Source organism: Ochotona curzoniae, unplaced genomic scaffold (assembly GCF_017591425.1).
Source record: "Ochotona curzoniae isolate NIBS_2020 unplaced genomic scaffold, NIBS_Ocur_1.0 scaffold_3208, whole genome shotgun sequence".
Taxonomy (NCBI): Eukaryota; Metazoa; Chordata; class Mammalia; order Lagomorpha; family Ochotonidae; genus Ochotona; species Ochotona curzoniae.
In genome coordinates this window covers 32,328,621-32,353,185 of record NW_024467106.1, presented here as the reverse complement: position 1 = coordinate 32,353,185, position 24,565 = coordinate 32,328,621, and the positions used below count along the sequence as shown (strand labels likewise).

The following is a 24,565-nucleotide window of genomic DNA, read 5'->3' as shown; positions in this document are numbered from 1 at the left end:
AGCTTCTGCAAGTGGCCCACCGAAGGGCTGCAAACCTGATTAATATCCATAGAGAAGCTGGCCTTAGTGAACCACTTTCATTTATAAGAACGCAGTCACATAAAAATGCATTGAACTTTGATTTGTTTAATTGCTTACTCTTTTCCCTTTGGGAGAGTGTAGTCATGGAGGAGAAGGGAAAATAGAGAAGCGTTACCAATTAACCTCCTCTCTGAAATGAGGTATGTTCAAAGAGCTTGGGAAACTCTGAAGTGACCATGGCTTATGTCTTCTCTGATGGTTTAGATCCTTTGTTTATTTATTTTATTCTGAGACTTCTTTTTTTTTTTTTGAGGTTTGAATGTAGCCTGGCAACCTCAAGGTATGGGGTGTTGTGAGAGAGGCTGAGGAACTGCCTGGGCCTGTCCTTGACCATGTTGAATGGGAAGATTCATTTTCTAATTGGATACCCTTGGTTGGAAAGGCCACCAAAGAACTGTTTCACTTCTGCTGATCAATTTCATTGCAGCCATTGAGTGTCTGCATTGGAGCTGGCCCTGTGCCAGACGTGGAGGATCCAGAAAATGAATACAACAGAGAGCTTGTCCTGTGAGAGTTAGCCGTCTGGCGAGAGAGATGGGACAGAGAGAAACAGAGGCTATACAGTGTGAAAGATGTCTTGGTAGAGGAGAACCAGGGCTGGGATGAAGGAAGAAAGGTACTCTCTTCCAAAGAAAAACCAAGACCTTACAGAACGGGGAGGAGTCTGATTTCAAGCTGGAATAAGCAGCAATTTTTCAGGAAGCACAGGACATTGTAGGCATGGAAAAGCTGACAAACACACACACACACCAGCTGGACTCACTGGTGCAATGTGATATGGAAGGTGCATGGACAGTTAGAAATGATGTCGCAGCAGTGACCCTGAGCCTTGGTTTGACCTGGAGAAAACCACTTCAGGGAGCTTCAGGGGGCTGGGGAAGGGGGCTCGGTAAGATCCTATGTCCTCACTCTGGTAGCTCTGCAAAACGTGGGCTGAAGGAGGAGTGGCTCGAGGCGGGGAGAGCAGTTAGAGGAATGACAGCCCAGCTGAGGGATATTGGGGCATGAGCCTAGGCAGTAGCTGTGGGTTTTGAGAGAAGTCAGTGGATTAGAAAGACAACCAGAAGGAAAGTAAGAGAAATGACGGATGGGGAAGGGAAATCAGTCAAGGATTACCCAGATGTCAGCTGCAGACAAATAGATGGATGAGGCTTTCCCCCAGTTTGGAGAAAGCGGGAGGCAGGGAGGCATGCATGAGGTTGGGTTCAGGGAACCCACGGAGAACCCACGCAGCGTTGTTTCAGTGAGGCTCAGCAGTAGGTAGGAAGCTGGGCTGCATTTTTGGGACTCAGGAGCACAAGAAATGGAACTAATAATGGGCACCTGGCAGCTGCACCCCCTGAAATCTGAGCTTCTGGAGTGCTGGGGGTGGGGGGGTTCCTGGGCACAAGGAATGCAAATCTGGGAGTTCAATACTGCCAGACATGCAGACAAGGCCACTCCATAGTTGTTCACCTCCAACGACGACAGTGACCACAGCGGACAGCCTACTAAGCACGAGATGTTTCCCCATGCGCTCTGCTCTGCGTGTATTAAGTAGTACACATTGGCAACCTTGCTTCCAGGCAGGCACTACATTGTTTCCATTCAAACACAAGAGGTCTGTTGTTTTGCTGGATGAGGCCAAGACAGTACTGTGGTTTGTGAACTTGGGTTTGTCATTATGTGGCACACAGCCCCCTCACCACCCACCTACCCTCACCCCCAGTGAGGTGACCTGATTCTGTTTGTTTAAGATTTTAAGTACTATGAGGACGCAGCTGATGAATACCGGGACCAGGAAGGCACCCTGCTGCCGCTTTGGAAGTTCCAGAACGACAAAGCCAAGCACCTGGCCGTCACCGCCCTCTGCTGGTGAGTATAGGCATTACAACAGAGGCTGAGTCCCACGAGTGCTGGGTGCATCCCAGACTCTGAAATAGTTAGACCCTTATACTGCACTGAACCACTTTGAGGGTGACAACATGGAGGTATGGGGGAGAACCGGGAGTGTGGGGAGAATTCCTAGAGGGTTTCAAGATCAGCCTAAGTCTACCAGTTTGTGAACCATGAATGTTTTCATTTTCTACATAATTAGGCACTGTGCCCATGGGAAGACCCAGGCCCGTGAGCAGACTACAGACTACCACTGCCTGTGCCAAGGTGTTCATATTTCTTTTTGCAGGAATCCAAAGTACAAGGATCTGTTTGCAGTGGGACATGGCTCCTGTAAGTGACCTGGCTCCTCCTTCCTTGGCAGAAACCTATGCCAAGACATGAGAAACACACAGAGAAGGGCACAGTCACGGATGGCCCTCAGGGGCCTCCCAGTCCAGTGGGGGAAGATCCACAGTCAGACCGACAGTTATGGCTGGGCAAACGAATGCACCAAGCTGAATGTGCCAACTGGGCCTTAATGTGTTATGCAGTGGAGAAGGGAGGGGGTGTGGGGGAAGTTGCAGAACACTGATGGTAGAGGGGGTGGCCTGGGTAGGAAAAATGTGACAGCAGTGACGCTGGCTAGGGGGCCGGGGAAGACCCTCAGAAGGCTGAGTAAGCTGTTCCCAAGAATCCTGGTATCTCCTCCAAGGGGGCAGCCCCTGAAAGAACAGAAGAAGGGCAGACAGCAGACCCATACAGGAATGGGGTGCCTGGGGCTAGAGGCCGGGATGCTGGCGGGAGCCTGGTATAGGTCTCCCATAGGACAGATGGCAGGATGTCACTCACAGCTGTGCAGAGGACCTGGTGGCCTCTCCCTGCCTCTTCATCAGGGCTTCTAGATTGAGCCTTGGAGCTGGGTGGGGTGGAAAGGGCTTCAAATTTCGTTTCTGGGCCCCCCTGCTACCCTGGGGACCACTGTGCACCTGCAGCTGCGGCAGTGAGTCTGTCAGGCCATTTGCCTTCCCCTTCTCGCCCCTCAGCCCAGAAGAAGCCCATCCCGCTGTGCTGGACTGGGCGCTCTGGCTCCGCTGGCTGACTGGAGAGGGCCCTGCACCTCACGGGAGCCGCCGCTGCCCACCCAGCTACCAACTTCTGCCGCGGGGAGGCTCGGCTTCTCCGACAGTAAAACCTTTCCATTCTCAAGCTGCTGCGGGCTGGCAAGCACAGGAGCTCCCAGGCCCTGCCCCCTCGGAGCACGCCTGTCTCACCCCGTTTTTTGGCTGCGGGGAGGGAGATAGGGGCAGGCCAGGAGGAGCCTGTGCTTGTCATTCCTCTCAGGAAGGAGGCCTTGGAGCTGCTCCCGGTCTTGTGGTTCTGGGCGGCCTTTGAGGATGCCCTAAATGCCTGCTTTGTGTCCCCACTCGTGAGAGTGGGCAGCTGCCAAGTGGCAAACACCGCCCTCTCTGGCAGGGACCAAGCACATTCCTCCCTCGGCTGCAGCTACTGGGCCTGGACCGGGGCCTGGGGGCAGCGGGCAGCGGGCAGGCCCTCCCAGGAGCAGGCGGGGACCCTCACGAGACTGTTGACAGCCTGGGCTCATTGCCCTGGACAGAGGTGGGGGCATGGGGCTCCCCTAGAAAGTGAGAGGAGAAGGAAATGACTACGGGTTCTAGCTCCATCAGCCTCCTACCCAGCAGCAGAAGTGGGGTCAGCTGGCCAGAGTCACGTGTCAGGACATGGTCCACAAAGACACGATCTCAGGTTGCCCAAGCCCCACAGCCTCCATACCCAGGAAGAGTCTCTTTGTCCTTCTGCCCGAGTAGTGCCCACAATTAGCTACTCCTCGAGGGTCACTCCCTATATGTGTACCTGGGGCCAGGAGCATCTCCAAACTTGGATGTAAAGAGGCTGACATCCCGCAAGGCTACAGGGGGATTGCAAGGCACCCTGGGACAGAGGAAGCAGCTATGTAGGTGAGCCGCAGGAACACCTGCTGGCTATCCCATCGTGTCCTCCCTGGTGGCCCTACAGCTCTCCCAGGTGCCCCAGCAGCCCCCTCTCCCTGCTTTTGCAAAAAGACGGAGAGAAATGTCTCTGGGTGAGCAGGGCCTCGTGCCAATAGCAGCGATATTTGCTACTGCTGCTGCTGTCCCTGGCATGGGACTGGTTGGCCTGCTTTCCGGCAAACATCTATTCTCTAGGGCCACCTGCAGAGGCCTGAGCAGAGCCAAGCCAGTCTGAGACTCAGAAAGGCCTCACAAGGTCACCTCTGAAAGTCCCGTGCTTGTGGGTACCCAGTGCCTCTGTAGTAAAGAAAGAGGTAGGTAGAGGGCACCCTAGTTGCCAGAAAGGGTCGCTGTGAGAAGCAGCCTGTCCTCGCCAGAATCGGCCACAGACGCTCCCATATCCTGACTTCTCATAGTCAGGAATTTGCTTCACAAGAGCAAACACGGCCGTGAGAACTGGGATTTGTTGCTGGGTTTGGCACTGGTGAGCTCAGTCCAAACCTCGTGAACCTTTTACCTGCAATTCCCAGGTTGTCTATTCTGTGACCTGGTCCCATAAAGCTTTGGCAGGGGTAGGCATGTACCTCAGGCAGGCCTGGGGCCAACCCCTGTTTTCTGGAGCCAGGCCAGTGGCAAGCAGGTGGGGAAAAGTGAGTCTAGGCAGTTGCCTGCCGCGGTGCGCAAAGCATTCACACTTCCTCTCCTCCGTGGCTGCTGGGTATCAGGTGGTGGGCATGTCAGGCTACTTAAAGGGCACAGATCTGGATGAGCCCCACAGCCAGGCTCCCTGTTCCAAGCAGAGTGGGAAAAGAGACTGTCAGCAAGTGAAAGCAGGTGGAGAAACATGGGGGTGGGGAGGCTTAGTCCACTCAAGAGGTGGCCTTGGGACTTCTAGGGCACACTGGTGTCAGCAGCCCATTGGTCGGTTCACTACAGAGAAGTAGAGCCTTCTGCCACCCATCAGGGAGGGCACCGCAGGCAAGGGGACAGGAAGCTGCCTAATGGGCCATGGCCTGGAGGGGCAGGGAGCCAGGTGCCGTGTCGTCCCACTGTCAAACCATGTCCCAGCTTCCCTCAGAAGGGTCCAAGGGTAGGACCTGAATTCCCAGCTCTGAACCCATTCCGCAGTCTCCCACCACACCCTGCCTCGTCCCCGAGCCACTTTCGTAGGCCAGAGGTGACATTTTTAGGGGGTTTAAATCTCTCCTGATCATTTGTTTGTCAGCTTCACTAATTAAGCAGTGTTAATTTCATTTGCTGAAAATGGAAATTCATCCACCTCATTTCTTCCCGTTCATCCTCCACACACAAAATCCATCACCCGTCGGCTGCAGGCTGTGTAAAATTTACAGGACTAATTATGTTGTCAGGTCTCTTTGTAAATACAGTCCATAAAGGCCACTGTGCTTGCTGGGTTGGAGTGCGAGAGCATTCCCGTTGTTAGTTTAATTACTGGTTAGTTATTTAGGTTCTCAAATGTTTGCCTCATTTTCCCTAAATCAAATTAAATGTCCTGCTTGATGTATTCTGTCTCCCAGGCCTTGCTCTTATTTCCCACACTGTTTAAATATGAGCTCTAATTGAATGAGAGCGCCTGGATAAATCCATCAGCCTGGGGGACTGAGCCCGACTGGGCACCGTGGCCCCGAGACGGTACATGAAGTTGGAGTCCTCTAGCAACCAAAGTCCATGGCAAGGGCAGCCCTGGGCTGCTTCCCTGGCCTTGAAGGCAGGCAGAATCCATGGCAAAGTTGGATATGGGAAACTAAAGGAAAATTTCCTTGTGGTCATCAGAGGAGCTGAGGGTCATAGCATCCAACAGTCCATCTCCCTGACTACTAGAGGGGCCTGCTTCCACACCATCCCAGGGGAAGAAAGAAGAAGAACATCCAAGGGAACCACTCCCTCTCTCTCTCTCTCTCTCTCTCTGATTGGGAAAAGTGGAGTGTGGGTCAATCCTCTTGGCGTGCCTACCATATTAGTGTGTGATCGCGGCTGTCAAAAATTACCACAAACAATATGCCCAAACCCCTTAGAGTTCCGGAGGTTTAAAAGTCCAGCATGGGTTTCACTGAACTGCAGTCTGGTGTCAGCAGGGGCCTCGATCCTTCCGGTTGCTCAGGGGAAGGAGAGGAGGAAGGGAGGGCATCTGTTTTCCTATCCTGTTCCAGCTTGGAGAAGCTGCCCACATTCCATGGCTTGTGGCCCCCTTCCAGCCAGCAATCGCATCATGCTGACATCTGCTCCTGTCGTCACATCTCCTTCTCCGACTCCTCTGCCTCCCTCTTTTTCCTTATAAGAACCCTTGTGCTTACGTGGAGTCCACTCGGATAATCCAACATAATCCCCCCCATCTCAAGGTCTTTAACTTAATCGCCTCTACAAAGTCCCTTGGCCATGCAAAGTGACATATTTATAGGTTCTGGGGATTAGGCTGTGGATGTTTTGGTGAGGGGGGGCGTTATTCTGCCTACCACATGCCCCCACCAAGCTCCTCTTGTATGACTGAATAAGGAAGTGATTAAACAGCTGCTGCCTTGGAGCGGGTCCTGGGCTGGACTCATTTAGGATGCCACAGCAAGAGAGGAAGCCTGCTGTTCAAGGCTGGCTTGCTACCCTTGTCACGGCAGCCTGGCACCTACTTCCTCCTGACTGCCGACCTGGCTTCAGTCTCATGCCCCATCATGCCCTCTCCCTGCCTGGCATTCCCTGAACTGCTGAGCCAGGAGCCCAGGGTTCTCCTAACATGCAGAATGCTCCAGAGTGACACCCCCATGCTCCTACTGTGATCCAGTCCTGTCATGACCTTGTAGGGGTGAAGGTTGTGGAGCTTAGGCCCCCTTGCTGACTATTGCCAATTCCAGAAGACATCAATCTTTGTCCCTTCCTGGGCACTGTTCCTTCAGGGCTCTGGAAGCGGAAGCCACAGGCCTGCTTCAGTCCATGGTAGAGTGAAGCCTTTGCCACCTCTGTGACATGCCCGCCCCCCCCCCCCACAGCCCTTGTAAGGCTTTCTTAGAAGTGCCAGTTCAGACCCCACTTGTTGCATGGGTGGAGTCAATTCTCCTCCCCCAGATTCTGGTGGATCACTGAAGGTGAGCGTAAGGGAGGGCTTAGAGATCACCCTGCAGACCAGGGGCAGCAGCAGGCAAGCCCATCCACAGAGAGGGAAGCCAGCGGGGCGCCACACCAGGCCAGGCTCCCAACATCGTTTGTGGGAGACTGAGGGAAAGAACTCCTGCCCTGCAAGGAGGCTCGCACTGGAGACAGTCCAGGTGGCTGAATGGCTGAGCAGGCCTCCTGGAAAAGGCTCCCACAGGCTAGTAGTCCACACAGTGAAAGGGAATTCAGTACAGCTGAAGGAGATAGCTCGCAAAAGCACCAAGTAGGACAGGGGCACTAGTCCCAGCCAGCAACCCTCTCCCTCGAATGTCTCTCCCTCCATATTTTTTCTTCCCGCTATTACAGCCACTTACAGAAACCTGCAGCCCAGAGAACCCTCAAATTCCTTCACTAGTCCCCAGCTTAGGCTCTTTCATACAGAGGAGGATGGAGTTAGGGGAATTCAATCCAAACCACACACAGAGCTGGGAATGCAAAGCTCTGGCAGTTTTGAGCCTGATGGGATTCCAGCACTCCCTCCCTGGGAACGGCTGACACTGGGAAGCTGGGGTGGCCTCCAGCCATTGTGCTTCCAGGGCCTGCCGATGACTTGCTGGTGATGTCACCCCGCTGGAGGGCTTAAGCAGTGATATCATCAGGTTGCTTCTCACCTGCTTGGTGACATCATCCCAGGAAAGCTGGAGGCCTAGGCAGTGATGTCACCCGAGATGTGCCTGGGTGATACTAGTCCGTGGGTCTCAAACAGGGGAGTCTTTTTAGGACCCCGGAAAATAAGGTGATGCTGTCACACTGGGACTGCAGTGTAATGTCACACTGGGTGTACTCGGAGACCAGGATACTAAGGTCTTCTGGGGGTCACTGGAGTCAGGGAAGAGAAGTTCATAGAGTAAGATGCAATTAAAGGAGAGTTTTTTTTGTTGTTGTTGTTTGGTTTGGTTTGTTTTTTCTATTTCCCTGGTTTGAAAAAAAAAAAATGAGCCCTGAATTAGAAGTCAGGAAACACATAGTTTCTAGTCACAATTAGCAACTATGATTTTGGTATTCAGGAGGGTTCTTTTGGCTGCAAACAATAAAGAGTGATAACTCAGGCTTAGGGAAGTGGGCTTATTGCCCACATTTGCACAGCCAGGGAAGAAGGTGTCTCGGGTCTGGAGCTTGACTGGTCACTCTGCACTCTTGTGAAATCTGTGCTTTGCTCTGCACGTCCTCTTTTCTCATGCTTGACTGGCCAGTCTCGTACCTGCTCTCTAGTCCACAGCCTGGAGACTAGAGGTTTTGCTAGTCCCGACCATCACACTAAGTATAATACCTCCTCCCTTTCTCTTTCACACCTCAACATAGGATGGGATTCGTGTCATGACCAGAGTAGGACAATTTCCACTGGATGTGTCCAGCACCTCGTAATGAGCCTAGTGCACCTCGGTGCACACCGTGGCTCTTCTCTGGGCCTGGCAGTCCCAGCCGTAAAATCAGGAGGCCGTGAGCCTCAGTGCCAAGCCAGCCACTGGTTTCCTGATGTCCCTGATAATGCCTGGCGAGGCATACGGGGGCACAGGGTGCTTGTGCACAGGGTTTGTCTAGAGAAAGTGGATCACAGTGGATCACAGCTGCTGGGCATCAGAGGGCTGGATCCTGTGCCACAGCCAAGAGCCAAGTGTGCTGTTCTCTGCTTGCTCTGTTCAGTAAGCTCTCTCCCTGGAGCTGCACCCCTCTGGGATGCCAGTGCCACAGGTGGAGGCCCAGCCCACTATACCATGGCACTGGCACCCAGCCTTCTAAGGCCAGCCTGGCTCCTGGTGGAAACCTGCTCCTGGTCAGGACACAACATGGTCTTTGCCAAGCATCTAGGATGGGGGTGCCTGGGATATAATGATAATAGAACTCATGCAGAAAACCCATATGGTTCCCAACCCCTACTCAGTCACGTAATTCTCCTGAAGACAAAGCCTTAGAATAAGATAAAGACTTTAAAAAATTAGTCACATTAGGCTGCCTCCGATGGGGGTCCCAGGGAGGCCACTTTATCACGAGGTCCCACACCTTGCAGATGCCAGCGACAGAGGAGCTGTCCTTGGAGCAGGGAGGTCCAGGAAGAGGACCCTCATGTTAAAGGGCCAAAAACTCCTGGGCTGTCCGAACCTTCCTCCTCTCCAGCACTGGCTCTTGTAGATCGGAAGAAGGGGAAGGAAGGACTGGAACAGAGGGAAGGAAGGAGTTGGACTTGTGGGCCAGGGCTATGTTTTATCTGGTGACCACCTGTCTGTCAAGTGTGTGTAAAGTTAGAACAAGAGGCTCTATCTTGGGTGGCGGTTGGGGTAGGAGTCGGTGGGGGGTGGGAGGGACATGCTGTCCCAAGGGACCTCAAATCTCTGCTAAGGGGTCTGTTGACAATCATCAAAAGCTGTGCCCAGGCCAAGGAGGACTGTGGGCATCCTCACTCAGCCGCTGGCTGGCCCAGAGCTAGGGCATCGACTGTGACTGGAGTCTGTGGAGACAGGAGGTATGGGAGGATGCTCACTGGAGGCTGGTTTAAAACTCTGTGTCGGTTCAAGTTGACCGCCTGTCCTTTGCCAGGTTGGGGAGGGAGGGGCTGGAAGGCGGTCAGAGCACTTGATGGACACTCTGCAGGTGTCTCCCAGGGTGCCCATCGGCTTCTGGGGTGGGGCATGTGAGCCCCCAGCTGAGGGAACTGTTCCTTCCCACAGCACCACACCCAGGCTGCAGTCAGCAGCTCTTGGAACCTGCATTTCAAGAAGGAAAGAGGGAGAAAGTCTATCTGCCCTTTGGGTGCACCTGCTCACCCCCTCATGGGTTGATGGAACCTCCCATGGGCCCTGAGAATGGGGAGGCCGACTCTCTCAATCCCATTTCACAGATGGAGTCGCAGAAAGCAGAAACCCCTGTGATGTCAGAGAAGGGCTGGGCTTATTCATCGGCTGGGATTGGGGCAGGGTAGAGGGCTTCTCCGGCCCAAGAGTCTTCAGCCCAGAGCCACCCTGCCCCCATCTTCTCCCCAACAGATGACTTCATGAAGCAGAGCCGGGGCATGCTGCTGCTCTACAGCATGAAGAACCCCAGCTTCCCCGAATACATCTTCAGCAGCGAAAGCGGCATCATGTGTCTCGACATGCACATGGACCACCCCTACCTTGTAGTGGTGGGTCACTATGACGGCAACGTGGCCATTTACAACCTCAAGAAGCCCCACTCCCAGCCCTGCTTCCGCAGCTCGGCCAAGTCTGGCAAGCACACGGACCCCGTATGGCAGGTCAGGCCCGGACCCACGATGGGAGATGCCAGTCTGGGAGGCAAGGGGCCGGGGCTGGGCAAGGTGCCAGCTTAGTAACCAAGGGAGTTGGGTGTGAGAAGAGGCAGATAAGAATAGAAGGTAAGAACCAGGAGGTGGGGAGAGATTCCTGCTGCCCCCAGGGATCTCATGGGGGCGACCATCAGTAACTCACCAGCTCCAGCTGGATACCTCCAGGCCTTCAGGCTGCACCTGAATGTGTTAGAAACTCCAGAGCCTGGTCTGCAAGTTTCCTCAACTCGCTGAAGAGGCTCTTCCCTGCCATCTGTGCTGAATCAGGGGAGAACTCCCAGCCAGTTGCCTGCTATCTGGTGAGATCTGTCCTTAGCCTCTCTGTAGCTGCTCCAACTGAGCCCAGAGTGATGTCAGGGCCCGTGCCCAAGGCAAACCAACCTGGAACCACTACCTTGACTTTGAGGCTAAACTGAACCTGACTCTGGATCTCCTCTCTTCAGGGGAGTAGATTTCACAGCTGCACTCTCAAAGGGTTTCTTAGCTCTGGCTCTGGCTCTGCAGGCCTCTGCAGCTCCTCCTCCTCCTTCTCCCCTTCCTCCCAAGGCTGTGCATCTGCCCATTCTGGGAAGAACTGGGAGGATTTAAGGACACATTTTGGCCTCCAGTTGCCCAGGTCTCTGGGCTTATCAGGCAGCACTGGGGGTGGCTTCTGTTCTTTCTCTGTCCTGCTGTGCTGACAGGATCTGTGGGCAAGCCCAGTATCCCTGCCTGCTCCTGCCCTAAGTATCCTAAGCCACCTGGACATCCACCCCAGGCACTGACTGTCAGCCCCCAGGGAGAGCTGCTTCTGTCTCTCTGTCCCCATCTCACCGCCTTCAACTCTTTGTTGGTTCATTCATGCCCGTATGCATGTGGTCAGTGATTCCGCCCTGCTCGAGCCTTGCTGTTGGCTCATCTCTGGGACTGCTGACCAGGACAAGGCCAGGAGATCCTAAGTGCTACAAGAAAAAAGGGAAACGCACTCAGGCCCTGGTGCTGGGGCAGGAGGGAGCTTTCTAGGGGAAACGGCCTGTGCTGCATTGCAAGGGATGCGGAAGTGCTGAGTAGCCAGAAGTGTGCAGTGACCCGGGTCATCAAGCAGAGTGCCAGTGGGAAGTCATGCCCTGGTGAATCATGGGAGAGACAAGCGGAGGGGAGCAGAGACTGTGAAAGAACAGGCGCCCCTTGACGAGTGTGCTTGTCCATCACTTTGTAGGTCAGTGGTTTCAAGTGAAGTGTGGAGCCACTGTGCTTGCTTAAGGCTCCCCCAGCACTCCTCCTGCTGTACCCTCCCTCACCTCCAGCACCTCTTCAAAGCTCTTAAGATATCCTCTAAACATGGTGTGAGAATCTCTGCCCAGCCACCAGAGGGTCTGAGGCAGGAGCATGATGTAGGTCTATTGTGTCTTGGAGGAATCCTCTGCTTGCAGCAGGAGAAATGCTGAGGTCTGAGCTTGTGTGGGGGCAGTGGAAGAGAACTGAGAAGACAGGGCCAAGAGCTGTTGTGACAGTGGAATCAATAGAAGGAAATGGTTGATTGGACACAGGGAAAAGGAAGTGGCCATGCTGCCTCACTCCAGGGTGCCCAGGTGGCCTTGCACAAGTCACTGGAAATGGCAGAAGACAAACATGTCTGGCTCAGAAGTCAAGGGGAGAAATCTGAAGGACAGCTGCCGGAGACAGGTGTTCTCCAGGCAGATGCACCTGTTGGAAGGAGAACCACTGAGGTGACAGGGAAGGTCAGAATCAAGGTCCTTCTTTTTTTTTTTTTTTTTTGATCTATTTATTTTTATTGGAAAGGCAGATTTTTTTTTCCAGAGAGAAGCAGAGACAAAGATCTTCCATCTGCTGGTTCCCTCCCAAAATTGCCTCATCAGCTGAAGCTAAGCTGATCTGAAGCCAGGAGCTTCTTCCAGGTCTCCCACATGGGTGCAGGATCCCAAGGCTTTGGACCATCCTCCACTGCATTTCCAGGCCACAGGCAGGGAGCCAGATGGGAAATGGAGCAGCTGGGACATGAAACAGCATCCACATGGCCGCTGGTGCTTGCAAGTGGAGGATTAGCCAGTTGAGCTGTTACAGCGGCCCTGAGAGGTCCTTCTTTTAAGGGATCTTCTGGATCTCACATGGCCAGCCAGGGCAGAAGGAGTTTGTTGGCAGTCGGGAGCCATGGAAGGTTTTGGAGCCAAGGAGAGAACTTTCTGTTCTAAGAACACTGGGCTCCTGTCCCACATCACAGGCCACTTTTCCAGGGAGCTGGCCTGTTCAGGCCTGACTGTGAAACCTCAACCGGCAACAGCCTGTGAAGGTTGTGTGTATATACACATCCAATCCCGAGAAGGCAGCTGAAAGGACGTATGGACAGAGACTGGGGTTAGGCAGACTGCCTTAATCACGTAAGACAGAAGAGAAGGAATCAGTTAAGTGGGCTCCACCTCCTCCCCTACCACTTAGACCGTGGGCATTCATGCATTTGCTGGAACCCACTTAGCATCCTCTCCCGTTTGCTTCCTAGCCACCCACTGCAGGAGCGCCCATGTGACTCACACACTTACACATGCACACAGTCACACACCACTCCCTGCTGGACATCAGGCTGTTAAGCGTGGTGTGAAATACAATTTCCATGAGTGCCGGCATCTGCTCATTAAACACTTCCCTTTGCAGCTCCCCAGTGCCTCTTCCAGCCTGCCCTTTGACAGCCTTTGTCCCCCCCTCACTTTAAAAGGACCACCTTCCTGCAGAAGCGGGTGTAGTCCCAGAATCAGGACCTGCTCTGACTTGGGCCTGCCTGTTACGTGGGGGTCCTTCCCCTCCCCTTCCTGCCCCCAGTGAAAGGGACAACAGAGGAGGCCATCCAGGCAAGCTGTGGGCGGCCCTTATTTCTGGGGGCCTGGCCATGGGTCTGGGGAGAGGTACTCCCCTCTTTTGCGCTCCCCCCCCCCAGCAGCCATGGTGACAGCTGCGGTTACAAGCAATAGCACTGGGTTCCTGGCATCCCTTGCAGGGGGATTGAGTGGAAGCCTCTGTTTGTGACAAGGGGAGGGGCCAGGACAGTGGTCCCTGCACGGGCGGTCTGGAGGGAGCTAGAGGATGGAAAGCTCTGGGCACCCGGCCCCTCCCCAGCTCTTTGGGACATGGCTTGGCCAGGCCTCCACATCTGGCAATAGAAACTTGAGCCTCAAGCGTGTCATCTTCGTAAGACAACAGCTCTGTCTCCAAAACACTTTCCCATATGTTTGCTTCCAGCCCTGAGAAGACGGGCGGGGCAGGCTAATTAACCCTGATCTGCAGATGGGGAAATGCTACTCAAATCTGGAGTTGGGGGAGCAAGATCCTGGGAGTAGGGGCCAGGGGCAACAAAGCGAAGGTGGGAACAGACAAGGCACTCCCTGGAGAAGGGCCAAGCCCAGGGAACAAGGGAAGGGGATGGGTGCTCCTGATTCCCTTCCCTCCCCATTCCCCCGCCCCTAGTAACCAGGAAAAGGCCTCATAGAACCTTGGCTCCTAGAGTCCCAGGACGATGAGAATAATGAGGAATTCAGCTAACACTTACTGCACACTCAGTACAGGCAATGTTGTGGCAGTGTTGGAGATATCACATAGATTATCTCATTGGCTCATCAATACACCCGTGCGGTTACTCCTCCTGTTTTGTAAATGGGGAAGCTGGCTGAGGGGTCCTGTCCTTACTGGGTATCTTGGTGTAAGGTTAAGCCCACATCCACCTGCTTACTCCTATGGCCAAAGGCTGTGGATTTGGGTGAGACCCTGCCTTGCCTGAGGGGTTCAGAGATGCAAGAGGGGTGGAGAGCACAAATCCTATGCTTCAGGAGAATGGGCTCACGGAATTTGCTTCCAAGCCTCATAGGGGGAACTTGGGGAAGTCCCGGCAAGCTCCCAGCCCAGACTTCACAGTCTGGGACATTCCAGGTCAAATGGCAGAAGGACGACATGGACCACAACCTCAACTTCTTCTCAGTGTCTTCTGATGGCAGAATCGTGTCTTGGACGCTCGTAAAGGTAGCTGGCTGCCAAAGAGGGACCCAGATGGGTGGGTGAGGAGTGGCAGAAGGCACTCTTCAGCCCAGCTGATCCAGTACATCCCCGGCACCCTTCCCACCTCCACCCCACCCTCTGTGACTGCAGAGTGAGCTGGTCCACACGGATGTCATCAAGCTGAAGGTGGAAGGCAGCACTTCGGAACTGCCTGAAGGGTTGCCGCTGTACACAGTGGGTAGGAGCCTCAGCCCACTCAGCCCCGTGACTGGCAGGTCATTCAGGCCCTCCGTGCCAAGATGGGGGAATCTCACAGCACAGGTGGCCCTCATCCCTACTTGCACCACTGCCAGAACCTGGACAGGTGGTGATGAGAAAGTCGGGCCCTGCCGTCCCAGTCTGCAGCCCTTGTTCCTGTGTATGCAGGTCAGGTGCTGCTCTGCAGATCCAGCCCTGTTTATGCAGATCGGGTCCCTGTTTACTCTATTCCTACCCTGTTTATGCAGACACTCTCCCTGTTTGCACAGCCCATATCCCTGTTTGCAGACCCCCGTCCCTGTTTACCCTGACCCTGACCCTGTTTAACTCAATCCCTTCCATGTTTACCCAGCCTCCCCCAACTCCCCCATTCCCATCTGCAGAAACCCTAGCCATTTGCAGAGTCCCAAGTGTCTGGCCCAGCTCCAGTCCTTCCAGGGGCCCAGGTTCTGTCTGTCCTGCACCCAGGCCCAAGGAGCGGGTCTGGTCCAGCCCTGCTGCCGCCAAGAGGGTAGGGGGAGGTACTAGGAGCCTCCCTCTCAGAGCTAGGCCAAAGCCATCTCTTCTCTTCTCTCTCTCTTTCTCTCTCTCTCTCTAGGCTGTGGCACCGCCTTTGACTTTCATAAAGAGATTGACTACATGTTCCTAGTGGGCACGGAGGAAGGGAAGATCTACAAGGTGAGGCAGGTCTGCCCTCTGCCAGCTCCTTGGGGCCAGCTCAACTCGAGCATCCTGGGAGCTTCTTGTTGGCCACTGATCTCAGGGTCCATCCCTTCTGGAAGGCTGCACAGGAGAAAAGAATGCATTTCTTGACCTGAGGGGCCACAGGCAGGAAAGGGGATGGAGCATCCAGAGGGTGACCCGCCCAGCCGGCCTTTTTCCCTCTGGACTGTCCTTTCCTAGGAGTGAAGGTAGAGGTGGGAGTCGGGTTGGGGATGCTGGGACAGTCCTGGAAGGTTTCCCAGAGGAGACTTGAAAGTGAAGCTGAGCTTTGAAGGCCAGTAACAAGCATGTTTATATGTGACGAGCGGGTGTATCCCAGCGGGCAGGATGGAGCCTCGTGGCTACCTTCTGCAAGGTCTCAGTGTTAGTAGGTGAACATCCTTCCAAAAGCCATCCATCCAGAAATAGCCCTGCTGCAGGCTTTTCTTAGGCTCAGAGACTCAGAATGTTAATTACAGGCAGCCTCTTGGGAGCCCCAGAGGCCCAGACAGAGCTGGGCTGAATGCAAAAGAGGTCCCCACCCCCCATTTCGGCCCTCCCAGCCGCAGGCAGCCCAGAGAAGAGGCCAGAGGGAAGGAGAGACTAGGCAGTCCCTCTCTGGAGGGAGGGAGAATAGAGCCGGCTGGTCCTGACAGGAGACTGAACAGGGGACACATGGAGCTCAGTGTCTTCCCCTAGCTCTGTACCTGCTCTTCCCTGGACCAGCTGGGATGTGTATCACAGTCGCCAGGATGATGTCTGGGCCATGATAGGACCCTGGCCTGGGATGCTACCCTCCTGGAAGGCGCCCTGTCCAACCTTAACCTTAGCAGCCCCCTAAGCCCTCCATATCTCTCTATTTAGTGCTAATTAGGAAAAGCAGCCAGCAGGGAGGCCAGCCCAGCTGTGACAGTGCTGTGGGACAGGCAGGTTCTCATGCCACAGAGCTCTTGGGGAGGTGCTGGCAGCCAACTGCCTTCTCCCTGTTGACTTTTCTACCCCTCACCCCACCCCGCGCTCTCCTGGCACCAGTGTTCTAAATCCTACTCCAGCCAGTTCCTTGACACCTATGATGCCCACAACATGGCAGTGGATGCTGTGACTTGGAACCCCTACCACACCAAGGTCTTCATGTCCTGCAGCTCTGACTGGACGGTGAAGATCTGGGACCACACAATCAAGTGAGGAGCCCACCCTGCCCAAGGGCTTGCCCTGGGACCTTGGCACAGAGAGCCCTAAGTCAGGCACTTCCCACCCACCCCTCTACCACTACAGAACCCCAATGTTCATCTATGACCTCAACTCTGCCGTAGGCGATGTAGCCTGGGCACCATATTCTTCCACTGTGTTTGCGGCAGTCACCACAGATGGGAAGGTAAGAACCCCTTCTTGACACCAGCTGAGGCTCTGCTGGAGACAGGGTGGGGTGTCTGCAGTATGCACCCATGGCATCCAGGGCAGGCAGGGAAGAAGGTGGGAGCATCAAGGCCAGGCTACCCAAGACCCCATTCTGCAGAACAATGAGTCACCCCATGAAACCCTGAGGAGGGAAGGCAGATATCCATCTTAGGGAATGAGAGTGAAGGCCAGGAGGAAAAAAGGCAGCAAACAAAATTCCCATCATTTTAAATGCTAGGAAGAGGATGAACCAAAGGTGAAGTATGACACGTGTATTCATAACAACCTTATCCTGATAACCAAGAGGTGGGGAAAAAAAAAAGATGCAGGGTCCGTCATGTGATATATGGCTGAAGAAAGTGTAGCACAGCCAAAAGGATGGCTACTTAGCAACAGTGAGGCATGAAGCACCGTCCTGTGCTACTACCTGGAAGGGCACACAGCTCAGCAGAAGTCAGTTACAAACCTCACACACTGAAAGATTTCCATCTGCTTGATGGGTCCAAAATAGGCCACTGATCCAGACAGAAGGTAGACATGTGGTTCTTACCTAAGCCTTAAGGAGGTTGAGGGGAAACGGGGATGGCTGGACACGAGGATTTTCCTTGGGGTAACGAAAATGTTCTAAAATCAGTTATGGAGGTGGTTGCATATATGTGATTATACCAAAAGCCAAGATGTGTGTGTTCTAAATAGGTGAATTTTCTAGTAGGTAAGTTCTATCTCAGTAAAGCTTTCACAGGAAAGAGAGGGAAAGAAAAGGACTGCATGTTCTGTGGGTTGAATGGTCAGGGAAGGCTTTCTGGAAGAAGACATTCAGGATGAGAGGTAAGATGAGAAGAGGCCAGCCATGTGAAGATTGGGGTCAGGATTGAAGGCAGACTAGGAGAGCAACAGGTGGGTTGGATTGTATTTATGGCACCAAGAGACAATGAGGGATGGATTGTAGCCAACTGGTTAGTGGGCTGACCAAATTGTCTAGGTCAGAGCCTGGATCAGGGGCACTAAAGACAAGATCCCTGTCCATTGAGCACCTCCAGAGCAAGCAGCATCTGGGCCCGTGGTATATAGTAAGTGGCTTGCTGCTTTCCCCAGCTTTGCCACTCACTAACTGAGCCTCTAACTTAAACTTAAAGCATGGGGATAGTAATAGAACCACCAAAGGGATACAACCATGCAACATGCCTTCTCAAGAGTGTGGAATACAGTAAGTCCACAATAAGCAGAAGCTGCTAATTGTTGTTAATTCAGTATAGGCTTAAGAATTTCCCCCCAGACTTTTATTTATTGTAACTCCCTCAACCACAGTAGAAACAAACATGAAATTCCCCTTGCCGATGCCTCCAGCTGCAGTATGCCATCTAACAGCCTCCTGTAGTGTTTCCAGAATGTACAGGGGCTGGTTCAGCTGGGAACAGGGGTCTTGAGCACGCTAACAGTGGTCTTGCTGTAGGCCCACGTGTTTGACCTGGCCATCAACAAATATGAGGCCATATGCAACCAACCCGTGGTCGCCAAAAAGAAAAACAAGATCACCCACGTGCAGTTCAACCCCATCCACCCCATCATCATCGTGGGCGATGACCGTGGCCATGTCACCTGCCTCAAGCTCTCACCTAACTTGCGCAAGATGCCAAAGGTATGGGCATTGGGAGTTTGGCGTGGAAGACCCAGACTCAAGGGTGAAGATGGTGTCACTGGGCAAACGAGGGACTTGGGAGGAGAGCAGGCTTGTGAAGAAACAGCAATCAGTTGTTTCATGTCTCGGAGTGTACCTGTGTCACCTAGAGGTGGAGCTGATGGAGATAACCAGGGAGCAGGTGCACTAAAGCAGGTGCATATAGAAGTAATATGGGCTTACTGGGAGTGGAGGATGTTATGGGCACTACAACCGTGCACCCCCAGGCAGCGAGCTGAGCTAATGTTTTGTTGCAGGCTCACACAGGGTTTTAGCCCCAGTAGTCCCCAAGCTGGGAGCTATGTAGCCACATAGGAGAGAAAGAAATGAGCCATGAGGATGGTGAGAACTAGATCAGCTGTTCTCCTTCTGAGCTCTGGCTCCTGTTTCCAGGGTTGGCAGGGGGTATTCAGCAGAACCTGCTCAGAGCTCAAGGACTCCAAACATAGGCCCTGGCATCCAGAGCCATGCCTTCCAAGACTAGACCTGGCTACAGAACCCACACCTCACAGCTTAGGCCTTGGAACCCAGAGCTCAGTTGTGGAGCTGAGTGGAAATGGCACTTTGTTTTCTATTAGGTTCTGGGCCAGGATCAGAGCCAGGCCAAGTTGCCCCGATGACTGATCCTCCTGGTTGCAATTTGAGGCACTTGCTACAGTTTAAGACAAGGGCAAGGGCCTGTTTCTATCAACTACTGACTTCTTCCTACTGTGTCCCTACCAAGATGGACTGCTGCACCATCCTCCTGGTGGGGTTTGGTTGATTTCCCACCATGGGCCAGGGAGACAAGGACTGGGAGTTTGGCCGGGCCTCTAATTGTAGCCAGCTGGGGGGAGGGGGTGGACTTGGCTATAAATATTCGGAAGGCTGCTAAGCGCCTGCAGCTGTGGCCCAGAGGCTGTGGCGGGGCTTGGCGGGTGGCGGTGCCGGGCGTGGTCTGAATCTCTTTGCTGAGCCCAGCTCGTTTGGCCTCAAGAAGAGGGAAGGAGGCAGCACAATTTGTGAAACAGATGGGATCTGGTCTCCATTTAATAAAGGAGAGAGACCAGCAGGCTGAAGCTGGCAAAGCTGGACAACTCTCTGGGGAGAATGACGGTCACTCTTTGGGGAAAAGTGACACCAGGAGTGTGGTAGGCATGAGTGGGAGCCTGCCTTGGCATACTCACCCTGACCCGGGTTCTCCAACTCTCTCCACACAAGGGCCCATTGTGGCTAAGAGAGTTGAGTTCCATGCATCTATGGACCCTCAGCCACCAGCCCCTGTCAGCGTGGGCACCTGGGGCTCTGGGAATCCTGAGCAGAAAACAGCAGTGGGCTGGTATGTGGGTGAACTAGAGTTTCCTGGGAGACTGCTAACCTGACCCTCGCGGTAGCCAGGTTGACTCATGCAAAAAGAAGTCCCTGCAGCCTTTCTCAAGAGGGCCTACCTACAGGGACTGGACTCCCTGCCCAAGGAGTATCCAATGATTGGTGTCAAAGCCCAACAAATCACAGATCAAGAACTGACTTTCCCTAACTACCAGCTGGATGGAGACCCAATACTGAGAAAAACAAGGGACTCACCCAAAGCCATGGAGGGAAACTGACATTGCAGCTGAACTAAAAACCAGGACCCCCCTCCCGACCTCCCGCCGCTTCAACTCCCTGGGGACAAGAAGAAGCCAAGAAGAGAAATGGAATTTAATTGGAATTTAATGGGGGGATGGGGAGTGGAGAGAAAAAGATGCCATTCTGTGCATCTGCTGTGGGGGACTAGGAAGAGAAATTCAGGAACAGGTGTGCTCAAATCCTGTTCTCAAAAGAAAGTCTCAGTTCTGCCCGGCATCAGTAGCCAGGATGGGGCCAGGAAGGTGCTTGATGGTTCTGGACTCTTTCTCCCATTGCACAGGCCAGGCTGGGCTCCTCAGCAGGCCAGGCTGGAGCAGTGCCAGTGAGCAGTGGGCACAGGTGGCTGCGAAGCTGGAGGCCTATGAGTGGAGGGAAGACAGAAAATAACAGCTGCCCAGACTGTCCTAGCACCGACCACACCCTCACTGCCAGAACGGCATGAAGGACTGGCTGGGGCTGATCAGCCAAGGGGTCCTCCAAGCCTGCAAGCCCCTGTGCAGCCCAGGCCTCCCAGTGGCCTCACTCAGGGCCCAATTCAACCAGGGAAGCCTTTGAGTGCTTCTTCAAGGAACAGTAAGGAGTTTGCTCCTCTGAGACAGTCCCAGACAGGGGCATCTGAAGACCCAGGGGATGTCAGCCCACCTGCATGCCCAGGAGCCCTTATGCCTTCCGCCTCCATGACACAGCAGGCCTGCCCCTGAATAGCATCCCGTTCCCAGCCCAACAAGAACATACTAAGTCAAATACTAAGTGAGGGAACCTGTGGCTTCATGTACACCTGCTCCCAAGCGCACACCTATTACCTGCTTGGTGGTAAGAGTCAGTTCGGGACCAAGTTAGGTCCTCCCCTCCCCAGAGCTGCAGCTCCCCCTGGCCTGCAAGGCCAGTGTCGGTGCAGGTCAGGGGATGGATGCCTTGTCTCACTTGTGTTGGTATCAAGACCATGTCCACACAAGGTGCGGAGGCAGAGCTGGACGCCTTCTCACAGGCCCTCATCTGGGTCGGTCTCTGTGTTACCTGGGTTAGGGCAGAGGGAGGAAGTGACACAGTAGGGGCAGGCTGGGCAGAGGAAGTGGCTGTCTGACCTACACCATCTCTTCTACATTTGTTTCCTGTCCTCAGGAAAAGAAAGGGCAGGAGGTGCAGAAGGGTCCAGCTGTGGAGATTGCAAAACTGGACAAACTGCTGAACCTGGTGAGGGAAGTCAAAACTAAGAGCTGAGGGCGTGGCCGTGTCCCAGGCCCAGTTGTTGAACTCGATCCTCCTGGTACCTGACCCTGGGCTGCCCCTCAGCTGGGCCTTGGCACCATGTGCCCCTACCCTCTATCCCAGTCCTAGAATCTGCCCTTCTCGTTCTGTTCCTTAAGGTCCCAGCCCCTGACCCCGGACCTTCACCACCAACACCACTGCCTTACTCTGCACAAATAAACCTGTATCTGGAAGCCCACCCACCCCTTTAATTTTGCTACCACAGGGCCCTGAGGAAGAGGAGAAAGTCTCAGTGTAGAGCCATAGTTCCATTTATTATCCAGCAAACAGCGGGAGGACCAGGAGAGGGGCCCAGCCTAGACACCCTCCTATTATTGCCACAGGCTCCAGTTTGCTTCCCCAACCCAGAAGGCTAGAGGTGCTCATGCCCCCGGGGCAAGGACCAACCCAGCCACCAGCCCTGGGGATGGAGCAGAGTCCAGATGGCCCTGGTCCTAGCACCAACTCAGGAACCCCCAGCCCAGGCCCATCTCCCTAGGACCTCCTGAGCCAGTCTTGTAGCCAGGGCTTGGCTAGACTATTGGGTTCAGCTCGGAACAGGCTGGCCTCTGGGATCCTGGTTTCCAGGCTCTCGGGTGGGCAGGCTTAGGTTCCAGGCCAGGTTGGGGACCTTTAGGGCTGCAGCAGGTAGCTGCCTTCATGGCTCAGCTTCTGGGGCGGAGGTGCCTTCTCAGGGCAGGGGCCCGGGCTGGAGTTGGGACTGGACTCCGAGAGGGAGTCGACGTCGACGGAGCGAGAGTGGCAGGCCCAGCAGAGGATGACCCAGAGCAGCAGCAGCAGGAAGCCAACGAGGCCGTTGCAGACGATGGCGATGAGGGCCCCCTGAGAGATGGCTGCCCCCATGACGGGCAGCGCCCCGCCCCCCTCTCAGACCAGCACAGACAGCTGAGCTGCCTCGATGGCAAGGCCCATGCTGAGGTGGGACCGCAGGGTGGCCGGCCTTCCAAGGAGGCTGTCCTGTCGAGCACCCTCGGGGGTTCCTGCGCCCTGGAGATGTCTCCCTGTGATCCCAAGCCTGTGTGTGGAAGCAGTCAGACCAAAGGACAGCATGGTAAGTATGTGGGTAGGGTGCGGCAAGGCCTGGAAGACAGGTAGGGAGCAGATTCCTCCCACCAACAGCTCCCAGACCCCTGGTATCTCTTGGGTCCCAGCAGAACCTGCACCCACAGCCCCAGGCATGGCTCCAGACACCTGCCCATCCAGGGTTGGCAGCGCCCTCCAAAGCACTCTGTTGGTGGGTGGCACTGAGGCAGCCCAAAGCCTCAGGAGGAGGAAGGAGTGTGTCCAGCTCCTGTGTGGCCTGGGCACCTTTCTCTCTCTCAACTCCAGCCAAGAAACGTCCCCAGGCGGATCACACAGAGGCAACTTTGTGGAGGCCCCAGCAGGCATGTGTGGAGTCTGTGGCGCCAAGGCTGTCTACCCCGGTGCATCTCCCTGAGGGACTTGGACAGGCTGGGTCAGGTGTGTGTGTCCTACTCTGCCGGCTTCTGCCTCTGCATACCCACCTCTGGATGTGTCTCCGTGTGTCTCCACCTCCTGAGTGTCTTTCTCAATCCCCGGGTGGTGTGCACACCAATGGACGTACCTCCCCCTCCGCTGTGGGTCTGGGTCTGTGGGCTCCTGAGTGTGTGTGTGTGTGTGTGTGTGTGCGCGCGCGCGCGCCTCCCCAGCCCATCTCTGCCTCCGTGTGGGTGTGCACCTCTCTGATCTCCGTCTCTGGGTCTCGGTTCCCCGCGCCCGCGGTGGGAGATCCCACCCCGCCAGCCCCATCACCACCACCATCTCTCCTCCCCTTACCTGGGTTGAGCCCGGAGCACGCCCGCGGGAAGCTCCGGGGCAGCGGGATGCTCCGGCACCTGCGGCCAGGGGGGCAGCGCGAGGCAGCAGGCGGGCAGAGGCGACGTCCGCTCCTCCACCACCGCCAACCCCCCCAAGCCTCGCCGGCCCTCCCCCTCGGCCGCGCAGCCTCCGCCGGCCGCTCCCGCCGCGCCGCGACCGGGGCGGCCTCTGCCGCGGGCGGTCTGCGGCGAGCCGGCACCTCCTCCTCCTGGGGCGGGCGCCTCCTCCTCCCCCTCCGCGGCCGCGCGGCCGCTGGCTCGGACGGCGGCGGCGGGAGCGGCGGGAGCGGGCGCGGGGTTCGGCTGCGCTCGGGCGAGCTCGGCGGCCGGTCGGCGGCGCTCGGCAGAGCTCGGCTGAGCTCGGCCAGCGGCGGAAAAGAGCGGCGAGCCCCGCCTCCCGGGTGGCCGGCCGCCTGCGGCCCCGTGCGGGGCGGGACTGTCCCCTCCACCGCCACCCCGCGCTGCTGCCGCCGTGCGATTGGCTGGGCGCGCTGGGCTGTAGCGCCATTGGCCCTGCGCTGGGGGTGGGACGGGTCCACCCCCTTGTGCTAGGGCGGGGCGGGGAGGGAGGGATGCTGAAGGGGCTACTTTGTCCAGATCCATCTCGGGAGAGGGTTGGGGCGAAGCCTATCTTCCTGCAGGAGTATCTGGAAAAGCTGCGCACCCAACACTTGAGGGAGGCCCGAGGTCTCTCCCCCACCCCGCATGTTGGAGGGGACCACCCTGCCGTATGTGGGTCCATCTTCTCAAGGAGTGGCTGTGTGTGGGTCCGCACCCTTGAGAGGAGAAGCCTCCTGTAGCCCGGCCCATCCATCTTCCCACGTAGGCGTGGTGCTCTGCAAACCCGCTAGAAAGAGTTTGCATTGAGCCCACATCCACACCCCCACCTTGGGAGGTGGGAAAATTCACTTGTCCACACCAAGTTCCCTGATCATGAAGTATGCAGTTCCCAGCGGGTGCAGGTAGCAGGCTTGCTGTGCCCTGGGGAAACCTAAAGAGGAAGGAAGTGGGGAGCCCCCGCTGGAGCCCCGGTCCATGGTGAGGGCTGGGCTCCATCCAGCCTGGTCACTGCCATGGACAGCAAGGGGCCAGCAGTAAGGACGGCCTTCCTCTCCCTCACCCTCAGCAGCTGCTGATTCCTAAGTCCTGATCTGGGCCCATCTTCTCATCTCACTCAACATCTGCCCTGTGGTCAGTCACACCCCTGACAGGAGAACTTGAAGGATCCCAGAGATTCCAAATCCAGCCTTGGCATCTGTCTGGAAATCCAGACTCCATACTGTCAGATACTTACTGGAGTTGACCTGGAGGTAGCATAGGGTTGGCATGCGTGACATTGCGCAGGTTCCTTAACCTCTTCTACATCCCTAGGATGGTTATTGTAATAGGGACCTACCTTTCGGGATTGCTAAACATGGGTTCACTGTCCATGTTTAGCAAATGC

General features: G+C 55.3%; 2 protein-coding genes across 2 annotated transcripts in view; one reads left to right on the top strand and one right to left on the bottom strand.

Moving 5' to 3' along the window:
- DNAI1 (dynein axonemal intermediate chain 1) overlaps nucleotides 1-21,448 on the top strand; it is a 60,573-nt gene extending 39,125 nt beyond the window's left edge. Inside the window, exons 11-20 of the mRNA XM_040963178.1 lie at nucleotides 1,818-1,935; nucleotides 2,246-2,289; nucleotides 10,091-10,338; nucleotides 14,305-14,394; nucleotides 14,521-14,608; nucleotides 15,227-15,306; nucleotides 16,363-16,511; nucleotides 16,606-16,705; nucleotides 18,182-18,367; nucleotides 21,137-21,448. Of these exons, the coding sequence (XP_040819112.1) occupies nucleotides 1,818-1,935; nucleotides 2,246-2,289; nucleotides 10,091-10,338; nucleotides 14,305-14,394; nucleotides 14,521-14,608; nucleotides 15,227-15,306; nucleotides 16,363-16,511; nucleotides 16,606-16,705; nucleotides 18,182-18,367; nucleotides 21,137-21,235 (1,202 nt within the window). The 3' untranslated portion in view covers nucleotides 21,236-21,448. The remainder of the gene's footprint in view (nucleotides 1-1,817; nucleotides 1,936-2,245; nucleotides 2,290-10,090; nucleotides 10,339-14,304; nucleotides 14,395-14,520; nucleotides 14,609-15,226; nucleotides 15,307-16,362; nucleotides 16,512-16,605; nucleotides 16,706-18,181; nucleotides 18,368-21,136) is intronic.
- A 70-nt stretch (nucleotides 21,449-21,518) lies between these two features.
- On the bottom strand, nucleotides 21,519-22,206 carry ENHO (energy homeostasis associated). The gene has a single exon (XM_040963549.1). The coding sequence runs from the start codon at nucleotides 22,124-22,126 to the stop codon at nucleotides 21,896-21,898; it is 231 nt and encodes a 76-aa protein (XP_040819483.1). The 5' UTR covers nucleotides 22,127-22,206; the 3' UTR covers nucleotides 21,519-21,895.
- Nucleotides 22,207-24,565: the final 2,359 nt, after the last annotated feature.

Coding starts and splice junctions, on each gene's coding strand:
- ENHO (XM_040963549.1), bottom strand. CDS start 22,126: ATGGGGGCAGCCATCTCTCAGGGGGCCCTCATCGCCATCGTCTGCAAC.